General features: G+C 43.0%; 1 protein-coding gene across 1 annotated transcript in view; it reads left to right on the top strand.

The window, feature by feature from the left end:
* HN1L (hematological and neurological expressed 1-like) overlaps positions 1–8,068 on the top strand; it is a 17,113-nt gene extending 9,045 nt beyond the window's left edge. Inside the window, 4 exon segments of the mRNA XM_006903791.1 lie at positions 4,274–4,416; positions 6,628–6,676; positions 7,880–8,031; positions 8,033–8,068. Of these exon segments, the coding sequence (XP_006903853.1) occupies positions 4,274–4,416; positions 6,628–6,676; positions 7,880–8,031; positions 8,033–8,068 (380 nt within the window).
* The last annotated feature ends 3,545 nt before the right edge of the window (positions 8,069–11,613 follow it).

The raw sequence follows: 11,613 nt of genomic DNA, 5'->3' as shown, positions 1-11,613 counted from the left end.
AATTACAAAATGGGAAAAATACAATGAAAGAATTTTCACAGAGGAAGATATTCGAATGGCCAACAGACACATGAAGAAATGCTTAAAATTACTGGCAATAAGTGAGATGCAAATCAAAACCATAATGAGATACCATCTCATCCCTGTTGCAGTGCAGGGTTTAGCAAGACAGCAAGTAATAAATGTTGAAGAGGATGTGGTAAGATACGAACTCATATATATTGTTGGTGGGATTGTAAAATGGTACAACTAAAGACAGTTTGGTGCTTCCTCAAAAAACTGAACATAAAAAGTCCATATGACCCAGCCATTTTACTGCTTGGAATATACCCTGACAAAATGAGAATTGAGGCATAAATGGGTATTTGTACACCAATGTTCATAGCAGCATTATTCACCATCGCAGGAACGTGGAAACAACCTACATGTACAACCACAATTGAAAGAATTGAGAAATTATGGTATATTCACATGATGGGGAAATTATGTAGCACACAGGAAAAATGATTTTGTAAATTACTATCTAATTTGTGAGAGACTGGGGAGCATTATGCTGAGTGAACTAACTCAATCCCATAAGGACAAATACTGTATAAGACTATTATGTAGAACAAGGATGAGGATTCAAGTTGGGGGAGGGTAGGATCAGAGGGCTGAGAATGGGGGCATTGATCATAGGGTCACACAATTTGATGGGTGGTGGGGTGGTGGTGAAGGAAATGGGAAAGATCCAGTGTGAAAAACAATGTATACAAATTTTGTAAATAAACCAGAATTTAAAAAAAAAAAAAAAGAATGGTTACCCATGATGGACAGTATTTGGTGGAGCTCCCCGATTAAAACAAGCTTGGAAGCAGGAGTGGCATCCACTTCCACAATAGCTTGCCTCTGGAGACCCTATGAACATGGAGAAAGGACAAAAATTATACAGGTGTCCAGGGCTTTCGTTCATAAGGTTACTATGAGTCGCCAGCGACTCAGTGGCACTTAACAACAACAATACAAAAAAAAAAAAAAAGAAGTAAAACTGTATTGATTAGGGATATATCTCTCCACTAAGTGTTCCCTTTCCCTACAAAGAGAAGAAACATCAGTCTGAGCCCACATTTCCCTATATCCTGTGTAATTCTCATCTGATGTAGTAATACCAGTTCATGAGGATAGACCGATGCTCCAGAAGGCCCTTCTGCTCTTAATGAAATATAGTTTCATTACACTCTGCTCTGGACCCAAGCCAGCCCAGGATGTAAGAACAGGCTGACAGCCGCTCTGGTGTGATGCATATCCAACTCTACCTATTGATGGTAATCTGCGACTCACATCTTTCTGGAGGCGCACTGGGGGCTCTTACTGCATCCTGAAGGAACAACTTTAATTTTTTTTTTTTCAAATTTAGATTTTTAAAAACAGAAAATGTGAGAAGTATTTAAAAAGCCAATTAGTCCATTTGTACAGGGGTAACACACTGTATTAAATATATAAGGTCTTATCTACATAGGTTTTTGTTTTTTGGTTTTTTCCCTATAATTATATTTTATTAATTTTCATGAACATTTACAGAGATTTTGGGTTTCCATTCATTCATTGTTGCACCATTCTCTCTACCCTCCTCCCAGTTTGTTCTTGTCCAAATGCCACAGTGCTTGTCAAAGCCAGTTCTGATTAATCTTCTTTGTCAGTGTGTTCTTTGCCATTCCCTATCACTCCTCCCTGAGAGAGACTTCACCCTGAGTCATAAGGAAAAGGGGATGGCGTATTCTCTTAGCTACTTCCTGCTGAAAAGGGACGCTGTGGGTTTCACTACTCTAAAGGGCCCCTTTGGCAGTAGGAAACACATAGACTATTATGGAGATTGATTTTGGAATTTAGATGCACTCTTATTGATTGTGCTTGGCCGTACATGTTCATATCCTTGAAGATGTATCATGGGGGTGTTGCAACCTAGAAGACACAAATTTGACTAACAAGTTATAAGTACATGAGTCCAAAAATTATGGAAAAGTAAAAGAAAAGATTCTTTCATTGTTTTACAAACCCTCCCCCAGGTCCCCTCCACCATGTAGCCCTCGCTCTAGTCTCCTGTGATGACAGAAATACCTAGTTATATATCTCTTTTAAACAGTTTTCTCCCTCCTCTGTTTCAGTGCAGTATACATTATTGAACCCATCTTACTCAGTCTCTCCCCAACCCCAAGGACAGTCCCATTCTACAACAGTGGCATCATGTAATATTTGTCCTTTTGTGACTGGGATATTTCACTCAGCATAATGTTCTCCAGAGTCAACCATTTTGAATAATATTGCATGAGTTCCTTGTTTTTTAATGCAGCATAGTATTCCATTGTGCAAATATACCACAGCTTCTCTAGCCATTCGTTTGTTGATGGGCACTTAGGTTGTTTCCAACTCCTTGCTATTGTGAACAAAGCTGCAATAAACATGGGTGTGCATATATCTGCTTGGATGTCAGCTATGGTCTCTTCAGGGTATATTCCCAGTAGTGGAATTGCTGGGTCAAATGGTATCTCTCTTTGCAACTTTTTGAGAAAGCGCCATACTGCTTTCCACAGGGGTTGCACCATTTTACACTCCCACCAACAGTGAATCAGGGTTCCAGTTTCTCCACAACCTCGCCAGCATTTGTTGCTTGCTGTTCGGTTCGATTTTGCTATTTTGACTGGGGTGAAATGATATCTCATAGTTGTTTTAATTTACATCTCTCTTAGGGCTAGGGATTTTGAGCATTTCTTCATGTGTTTGTTAGCCATCTGAATGTCGTCTTCGGTGAAGTGCCTGTTCATATCCTGTGCCCATTTTTCTATTGGATTATTTAATCCTGTGCCCATTTTTCTATTGGATTATTTACCTTTATCTTGTTGTGATGCTCAAGTATTTCATAAATTCTGGATATAAGTCCCTTACCTGATATGTTATTACCGAATACTTTTTCCCAGTCAGTGGCTTCCCTTTTTACCCTACTGGAGAAGTTTTTGGATGTGCATAGGGATTTGAGTCTTAGAAGATCCCATTCATCTATGTTGTCTTCTCCTGGTTGTAGGTTATCTACATAGGTTTGATTACAGAAACAAAGTATTCTTTTTTAAAAAATAAAAAGTCAGGCAATTTTGTTCTCACTAGCCTCAGCCCTGTGATTTTAGTACTCTCTCGTGCACTCTCTGTCTCTCTCTCTGTCTCACACACACACACACACACATATATATATATGAACACACACTTTAACCCTCTTAGGTTACCACTTTAGAGGGGAGTGGGGCAGTCAGTTACTTTCTTTACTTCAATACAAGGAAATAAGAATACGCCCCTTATGCCACATGAAAATGTTGCACCACTGGTCTTGCACCTTTTCTTCTCACTGAAAATAGTGTTTCCACTATTCCATAGCTCTTTCCTTTTAGTTCATAGAGACTGTAAACACTGTTGATTAGACAGTTGTGTCCTGTGCCTTACTCTAGACTTGTGAGATAGAGCTGACGTGTAGCCCACTGATCCTCATGCAGCCACAGGAGGTAGACCTTTTCTCATCTTCGTTCTTCAGGTGAAGAGCCTGGGTACAGAACAGCTAAGTAGCAATTACGAAACCATAAAGCTGGTCCTTGGCATCCTGGATTCTTGATGCTCTGGCCATGATAGCTCCCAACCCCCACATTAGAGTTTGGTGAGTGAAGAGTAGAATCCATTGATATCATGTGCAGCCATCTCTCTGCTCACCATTTCTGATGTGAGTATTCATTTCTGGGCCTTTGTTATCAGCTTTAATGAGTGAGTCTCAGACACAGGATCTTCATGATGGCTTTTCAGGTCACTCCTTGCTGGCAAGGAGATACAAAATTTTGAGATACAAAATGCCTACAGTATGTTTAATTGTCACTACAGTTCAAGCTAGAAATAGGTAAGAGGGATGACTAATGAATGCTATCCTCCAGGCTACAGGTTTGCCTGAAGCAGGACATGGTCTCAGATTGAAGCTCTGATTGACCTAGAAATTCAGCAACTTTTTGTTTCCATCTGATGAGAGGAGCCTGAGGAAGCCAGAGCTCAGTAACATTCTGTAGAGAGCATGTGTGTTTGGTGCCATCTCACCTGTAGAGGTCAGTCTACGTTCAGCTCCATTTCAGAAGGGACTTCAGCAGGCCCTGAGTGTAGGATTAGGCTCCTTTGTCCTAGTCATTCCCCTTGTTTTCCTAGAGTATGCTGGTAGTAGTCCTGGAAGGAGTGGGTGTGTATGCTCAGCATTCTGCTATTATCTCTGCAGGTGGAAAAGGAAGTGGCATATTTGGTGAGTCTACGCCTGTCCAGACCCGACAGCGTCTGAACCCACCTGGTGGGAAAACCAGCAACATTTTTGGGTCCCCCGTTGTTTCCACATCACCGTCAGCACATCCAAACAAGCCCAAGGTATGGCCTACACTTGGATGGCCCATGCAAAAGGAAATCACATTGCAAAACCATGCTTGGTGTGGGTGTGGCCGGTATTGTCTGCAGCAAACTGGGGAACAGTCATCCTTAGTCACTTTAAGTCTTGAATCTCCCCTGAGTCACTCTAGATGGAGATCCCAGCCAGGGCTGGTCTCCTAGCATGTGAGTGGGCAGGCTATGGACTCTTCATTGTACCTTATAAAACTCCTGATTGCCGTTTCATTTCAGAAAAGAGCAGTGGTATCTCTGGGTGTGCTCCTGCCCACACATGAGGTCTAGGTACTGGGACACACCAGGGACTTAGCGACAGCATGACCTGTGTACAGCACCAGGAAGGCCATAGCGTTTATGCTAGTATCTTCCCCTCAACTTGGAGGTGATTGTGAAACAGAAAGGTGCCAAATCATTGTGACAATAAACTATGGGAGAAAGCCATAATATTTTCAGTCACCTTGTATGCCTTTGGAGGCAACAGTCAGATTTCCATGCCATCCCTGAAGCAGGCTCAGTTGTTTCCGGGAAACACTTGGAATTCATTCCAGGTGGCTTTTCTTCACCTTGTGTTATTGCTAACTGACAGAGACTTCCACCCATGTTGTCCTTTTTCCAGAAGCGTGCCTTGGAAACAAAGCAGACAGGCAGGACTCGGGTAAAAAGATTGAATCCAAAGGCCAGAAGAGGAGAGGTGGGAGGTAATGATGAAAAGCAGGCATGTGGCTAAGGAGGCAGAACCAGCTTGAGGCTGAACTGGAATGAAGGCTCCATTAGGGAGTTCCTTGACTGCCAGAACCTGTCCCACCCCTATCAGTAGTTCTTTGCAGGTTTGAAGGTTGGAATTTGCTGCAGCAGGACCTTGATAGAACTTAGTAATTATCAAGAGTTCTCTCTGCCTAGTTATTAGCTTTCACCCTTTCTGGTCAAGAAACAGTTTCCTAGAGCAACATGCTCTTTTGCTTCAGGGTGTCTGAAGTCTCTGTTGATTAACACCCCAGATATCACATATGTCAGAGCTGGAATAGAAACGTTCAAGGAACTGAAGAAGAAAGAGACCAGTGGAAAGAGGGTACTCCCCATCAGCTCATTAAACTATATTACAGTGACATCTCTACCTCAATTTCAGAACCAAACAGGAGCCTCTGGGTACCGCACTTCTTCTGAGATACCACAAAGTAGGAATAACCAAGAGTCCATGCCACTTTTCCTGCCTTGTCAAGAGACAGAGCCCCTTAGCAACTGACACCATGGTCAGAGTAACACAAAATATAAGCATTACATGATGGTGAACAGGAAATCCTGCAGCGCAAAAACACTTGAGAGACAAGTCAAACCACTGCAGCACACTGATCTTGTTAGGACCTTGGTGACAATAAACTGGACTATGAGAGACAGCGATGATATTTTCAGTCACCTTTATATAGTGAATAAGATGACAGAAGAAGAATCAATGTTTTTAAATCATGGAGTGGGCAAAGAATCTTGACAATACCCTGGACTGCCAAAAGAAGGAACAAATCTATAAAATGTACAACTAGAGTGCTAGAGGGATGATGAGGTTTTTGTCTTAACATATTTTGGGCATGCTATCACAAGGGTCCAGTCCCTGGAGAAGACATCATGTTTGGAAAAGTAGCAGGATAACTGAAAAAGAAAATTACTTTTAGATGGATTAACATAGTGCTGCAACACTGGACTCAAATAACTGTGAGTATGGATCAGGACTGGACAGTGTTTTGTACAAAGGATGACTAAGAGTCAGAATTCACTCATCAGCACCTAACAACCAATATAAGAGATGAGCAAGATTATTTAGGAAGTTTGAACACTGACTGGGAGCTTGCAAGTCAGAGAATTGCTTGCTGGTGTTCATGGTTTTGAGAGAGTTAATTAAGAGTCACATCTTGAAACATTTTTGGATGTAGTGAAATCTTATGGATGTAACTTCGCAGATGTAGGGAGTGGGGACCAACCTGGGGAAGAGTCTGGCTGAGACAGGATACCCATATGATGGTTTTATAAATGAATGACAGGTTACAAGGGCATTCCTCTATTGAAGGAGAAAAACATTTACATAATACAGTTGCTTTTAGAAATAAAAATTAAACCATTCACACACACACAAAAAGAATTAAACCATTCATCAGGGTGAGACGTCCCTGGTTGCACACTGATGCAATTGTTTGCTCATTGCAGGACCATGTTTTGTTACGTGAAGGAGAAGACCCCAAACTAGACCTTCCAGGTGAGGCTGTTTCCTATCCCTTCACCCCTGCCCTGCTTTCCAACTCGTCCTGTGTGCTCTGTAAGCTGAAAGCACACAGCCCTCTGTCCCTTGCAGACCATTGACCAGAGCCAACTGCCATGAACTGCTACTGGGATTGAATGTCTATGGACTTCAGGAAGACAGGCTTCACTATTTCCGAGAAACATTGAGAATTGACCTAGGTGGCTTTGCGTTAGCTCAAGTTGTTGCTTTAACAATCAAGGCTTTTACCCAAGTATCCTTTCCCTAAAAGCTGACTTTAGTGAAATGGCAGGACTCAGAGCAGAAGGGACAAGCCTAAAGACAAGGTAAGAGATAGTGTTGGAAGCTATGATTTAGGAGACAGATTCACCAGTTCCAGGGCTAGAAGTCCAAGTCCAAACATGTGACTCTGAGCTAACTGTGATACTCAGTGTTGCTGTCTCTGTATATAGTAGGCCAGGCCATGTATTTATAGAAAAGAAGAGTCTATTAATTCTTCCCTAAAAGTGTTCTTTCTTTTTTTTTTTTTCTTATTTGTGTGTACCGTCAAATCAGATATGACTGGTACAGGAGGAGATTGTCCCTCATTTTCCGGCAGAGCATCTGGTGGATTCAAACCGTGCGCCTCTGGGATTGTAGTGTAGCTTCTTGCCACTAGGCTACCAGAGCTCCCCAAAAGTGTTCATTCTTGATATCAAAAAGTCTGCCTTCCTGGTTCAGATCCACTCCATCTCCTGCTCGTGCTCACTCTGAGGAAGCTTTCTGATGACACTTAAGGTGGGAGAATCAGCGAAGACGGTGGACAAGAACACAGTCATTAAAGAATGATAGATCAGATTGGGGAGTGGTTACAGTTTAAGAATGAAGTTAATCCTAGTAGAGGAGAAGGATGGACGGTCTCCTTCATATGATTAACTGCCTCCAAAATCCTGCTGGAGGGACAGCTATGGGTTGATTCTGGCTCTGTGGTACACAGAAACACGACAACATGGGTGGATCAGGGTGTTTATAGTACCAATCCATTTCAGCCTGGAACAAGCCTACATCTAACAGAGAGTCTTTTTATCACAATTTGACATTCGCTTTGTCTTCCTTCCCCCCATTACTAGGTGAATTTTTTTTTTTGCAGGCTCCTTTGCATAACCTGGGTTCAGAGTCTTAGACAGCCTTTAACAGGTGATGTTATAATTTGTTCCACAGCCACGGCAAGCAGCCCCTCGCGAGAAGGACTGGGGGAGAAAGGTGATAAGAGAGAATCTGAACCCACCAAGCAGCAGGAGCCCATGACCAAGGTTGACAGCCACGAGCCTCGCTTGGGGCCAAGGCCTCGCTCTCACAACAAAGTCCTGAACCCCCCCTGGAGGCAAGTCTAGCATCTCCTTCTACTGAGAGTCTGAAGCATCCCTAGTAGCCACACAGAAAACTCACAAGAGCATCCCATACTGTAGTTCCTTTAGTCTGCAAGAGCAGGGGTGGTGGGAGGGTGAAGCTGGCTGAACAAGAGATCTGCTGCTATCACAGATTATCTGCCACCTAGCCCCCAAGACACCCAGAGCTGAAGGGAGCTCCAGGGTGGGAGCGGGGAGATGGTGCGGGCCAAAGTGAGGCTTGAGGCCCAGGCATCTCTGTGCCCTTGGAGCCTAACCTTCAGGCTCTAAGCATCTGGAAGTGATTTGAAACAGAAGTAGAGCTTGTAACAATGGAAAGAAGACCCAAAGCCACCCACCCTTTGCAGTGAGCTCATGAAGACCTAAGCAGAAATAACCAACATGGATAGGACAGCTCTACATATTAGATGATGGCACCAGCCACCCTTCATAAAAATTATCCCATACAGGCATGTGCCACCACTACACCAAGTGCCACCTTCACTTTTATCCCCACATCCTGCTCTCCATCTTTCTGTTAAAAGCACCTGGATGGCACCTCCTCAACATCTTCCAGCCAGAACCAAAAAGGAACATCTGAAGTGTTTCAAGCCAGCTTCTGATATCCTCATCTTCTCAGTCTTAGACTTTCTGGAAGATCCTTGTCCCCTAATCCTTGGAAGAACCCTATCTCTGCTGTCACAGACCTCAGCTTTGCGCTCCATAGGAATCTGCCTTGCCTTCACCAGGGAGTGGTTTTTGATCTCTTCATGCAACAGTTCCACTTGCCCATGGTTCTGTTTTTTTCTCACCACCTTTAAGTCTGGTTCTAGTTTTCACCCCCACAGGCCACTCTTCTTCCTGGATAGGAGGCCCCTGAGCACTAAAGGCCTTTTAGTCTGTTCATGCCTTCCAGGTAATGGAGTTGTTTACATTGCTTATACTTCATACCTTGATCCTGTAATTGGTTGGTAGGACGGAGAAATGTATGAGTGTTCCTTAGTTTTAATTAATTTAACACTTCAAGTCCTATTTCTAAACACCAGCTTCAATGACTATTGACTCACCTATTTTGACACCTTTTTAAAAGAAAATAAAAGTCACTCAGGTACACCAAAGAGGAAGACATGTTCCTTAGGCCACACTTTTAAAGCTTTGCAGACCTCAGAGGCAGATTCACAGCACAACCTCCTAGAAGAGAATGACATTGAGTCATTCAGCAACAAAGTCACAGCTGATCCATGGTATTTGCCAGCAAAGGAAATGGGTTGGCACGAATCTAGTCCCTTCCACTTCAGGCCAGCATGTCTTCTGGGCAGCTCCTGAATGGCTACAACCTTGAGTCCTGCCCTCTCTTGAATTGAACCATCTTGTTAGCAGGATGGTTCTGGTGGAGGTAGCCATTGGTATGAATGAGCTCTGAGAAAGCCGGCATCAGGAGCTAGAAACATACCTGCCTTTTTTGAAGCTAGTGAAACATTCTTGGTACTTAACTACCCTCCTGGCCTTGCTGTCCCCGTGCCCGTGGGTTGTCATTGTCAACACCTTCCCACTTGTGGGGAGTGGTAAGGGTGCAGTTGGCATCACCAACCAAAGATGCGCTTCCCTTTTGTCACGGGAACATTTCCTTCTCATAAATCTCCTCCACTATCTGTCTCTAACCTACAAATAGTATGCATTTCAAAGTCCTTAACAATAAAGTCGTTGGAATCCAGAGAGGTTTTATCCCCATTAAAAGAAAAAACAGTGCCATAAATGGTGGCTCACTTTAGGTTTAGTATTCGGACATGTTTAACTTGTAATCTGACTGAAATATTCTAATGTTGGGAAGGAACTACCATTTATAGCAGTGATGGAGAGAGGGAGGAAAAGATTTTGTAATCTCCAAATGACATTGCCAAGAAGTCTGATGTTGTAGCATGGCCCTCATTTTTCTTCCCCCACCTGCTGCCAGCCAACCAGAGGAAAGCTCTTCTAGTCCTTTGCCCCAGCTGGGAGCTCTGTAGCAGCAAAGGGGGAAACTGAGATGCGGAGGGAGGCTGTGGGAAATGAGGAAAATAGAAGCTATTGCAGAATTTCCTTGGGGACAGTATTAGACACAACTTCCCATCTTCCTTTTCTGCCCATTACTACCCCAGGCTGTGGATGGGAGTGTGAGGTGCCTAAGTTGTCTGTCCCCAAGGAAACTGCGCCTTCTGGGCTTTTGTGTGTGTGTGTCTGGAAGATGATCTTTGTGATAGAGATTGCCTGTACTTGAAAGATTTTGAGACTCAGCATCCTGTTCCCACTGTGCTGAAAACCTACTAGTCTGTACTTTTCTTAAGCCTTACGTGCATTAGGTGCTAACATTTTTCTAAAGCTGTATGACATGCCTAGCCTCACATCTCTGTAATTTTGATAGAACCTTTTTGTTACCTTTAGGAAACAGACTGGGTATAACAGGTGAATTAAACCTAACAATCATGGACTCAGACTCCTTGTCTGTCTGTTTGTGTGTTGTAGCATTTACAAAAGTTAATAAAGGTCGTTTATTCCATCATGCTATATGTTGTTAAGTGCCACTGAGTCAAGCACGACTCAGTGACCCTATGAATAAAAGCCCTGAACCCTGTTCTATGATTATTGTCATTTGTCTAAGTTCATAGTTTCCAAAAGCATGTTGTTTAGGAAGTGGGTGCCACTCCTGTTTCTAAGCCTGTCTTAATCTGGGAGCTCCACCAAACACTGTCCACCATGGGTTACCATTATGGTATTTGACACACCAGTGGCACAGCGTTCAGCATCACAACAACTCCGAAGTTACCTCAGTACAGCAAATTGACAGACCAATGCTGTACCCCTGAGAAGAATGTTCATTCCAAACACAGTTAACACCACAGCCCAAAGACCCAACAAATTTTTAAATACACAGGCCCTCCCAATCTGATTGGCTCTAAACAGGAAGCTTCCAGCCCATACCTCCTTGTTGGCCTAATCCAGTCAGCTCACACAGGGTTGCGAACTAAATAAAAACTATCAAACAGTCCACACCTGACTCAACTGAAAACAAGAAAAACCCACCTTCCAGAATCCAATGGGAGAATCAGGACAAGCCGCCAAAGCAGCTAATCTGAAGACTCCTCTTGGGGCTGCATTTACAGAGTAATACAAGTTACCATATTGGAAGTTCTGTTTACATCTAGGTGCTAAAGGGGTGTGCGTACATTTGTTTCATGGCTTTTTAGAAACATTTTTATATGGGTACCAAGCCTATGTTTACATCTTAACAGACACAGGAAAGGGGATATGCGCAATAGGTGTTAACTAAAGGGAAACAGATCAAGTAAATTTGTTTAGCCAGGTTAATGTGTGATTAAACATTAAGCTTAATGTACCTTTGTTCTTGGGAGTTACTTGGCTTTTAAAATGCTAATACTGTACCTGAATTTCAGAACCATCTCAGGAACAGGTTTGAGGCTTTGAACACTAATGAGCGAAGGCCAGATGAGTTGTGGGAGGATATCAAGGGTATGATCCAGGAAGAGTGCAAACGGTCATTGCAAAGACAGAGGAAGAAAAGACCAAAAT

Source organism: Elephantulus edwardii, unplaced genomic scaffold (genome assembly GCF_000299155.1).
Source record: "Elephantulus edwardii isolate Elephantulus edwardi_28Jun2011 unplaced genomic scaffold, EleEdw1.0 scaffold00350, whole genome shotgun sequence".
Classification (NCBI taxonomy): domain Eukaryota; kingdom Metazoa; phylum Chordata; class Mammalia; order Macroscelidea; family Macroscelididae; genus Elephantulus; species Elephantulus edwardii.
This window is presented reverse-complemented; position numbering and strand designations above follow the sequence as displayed.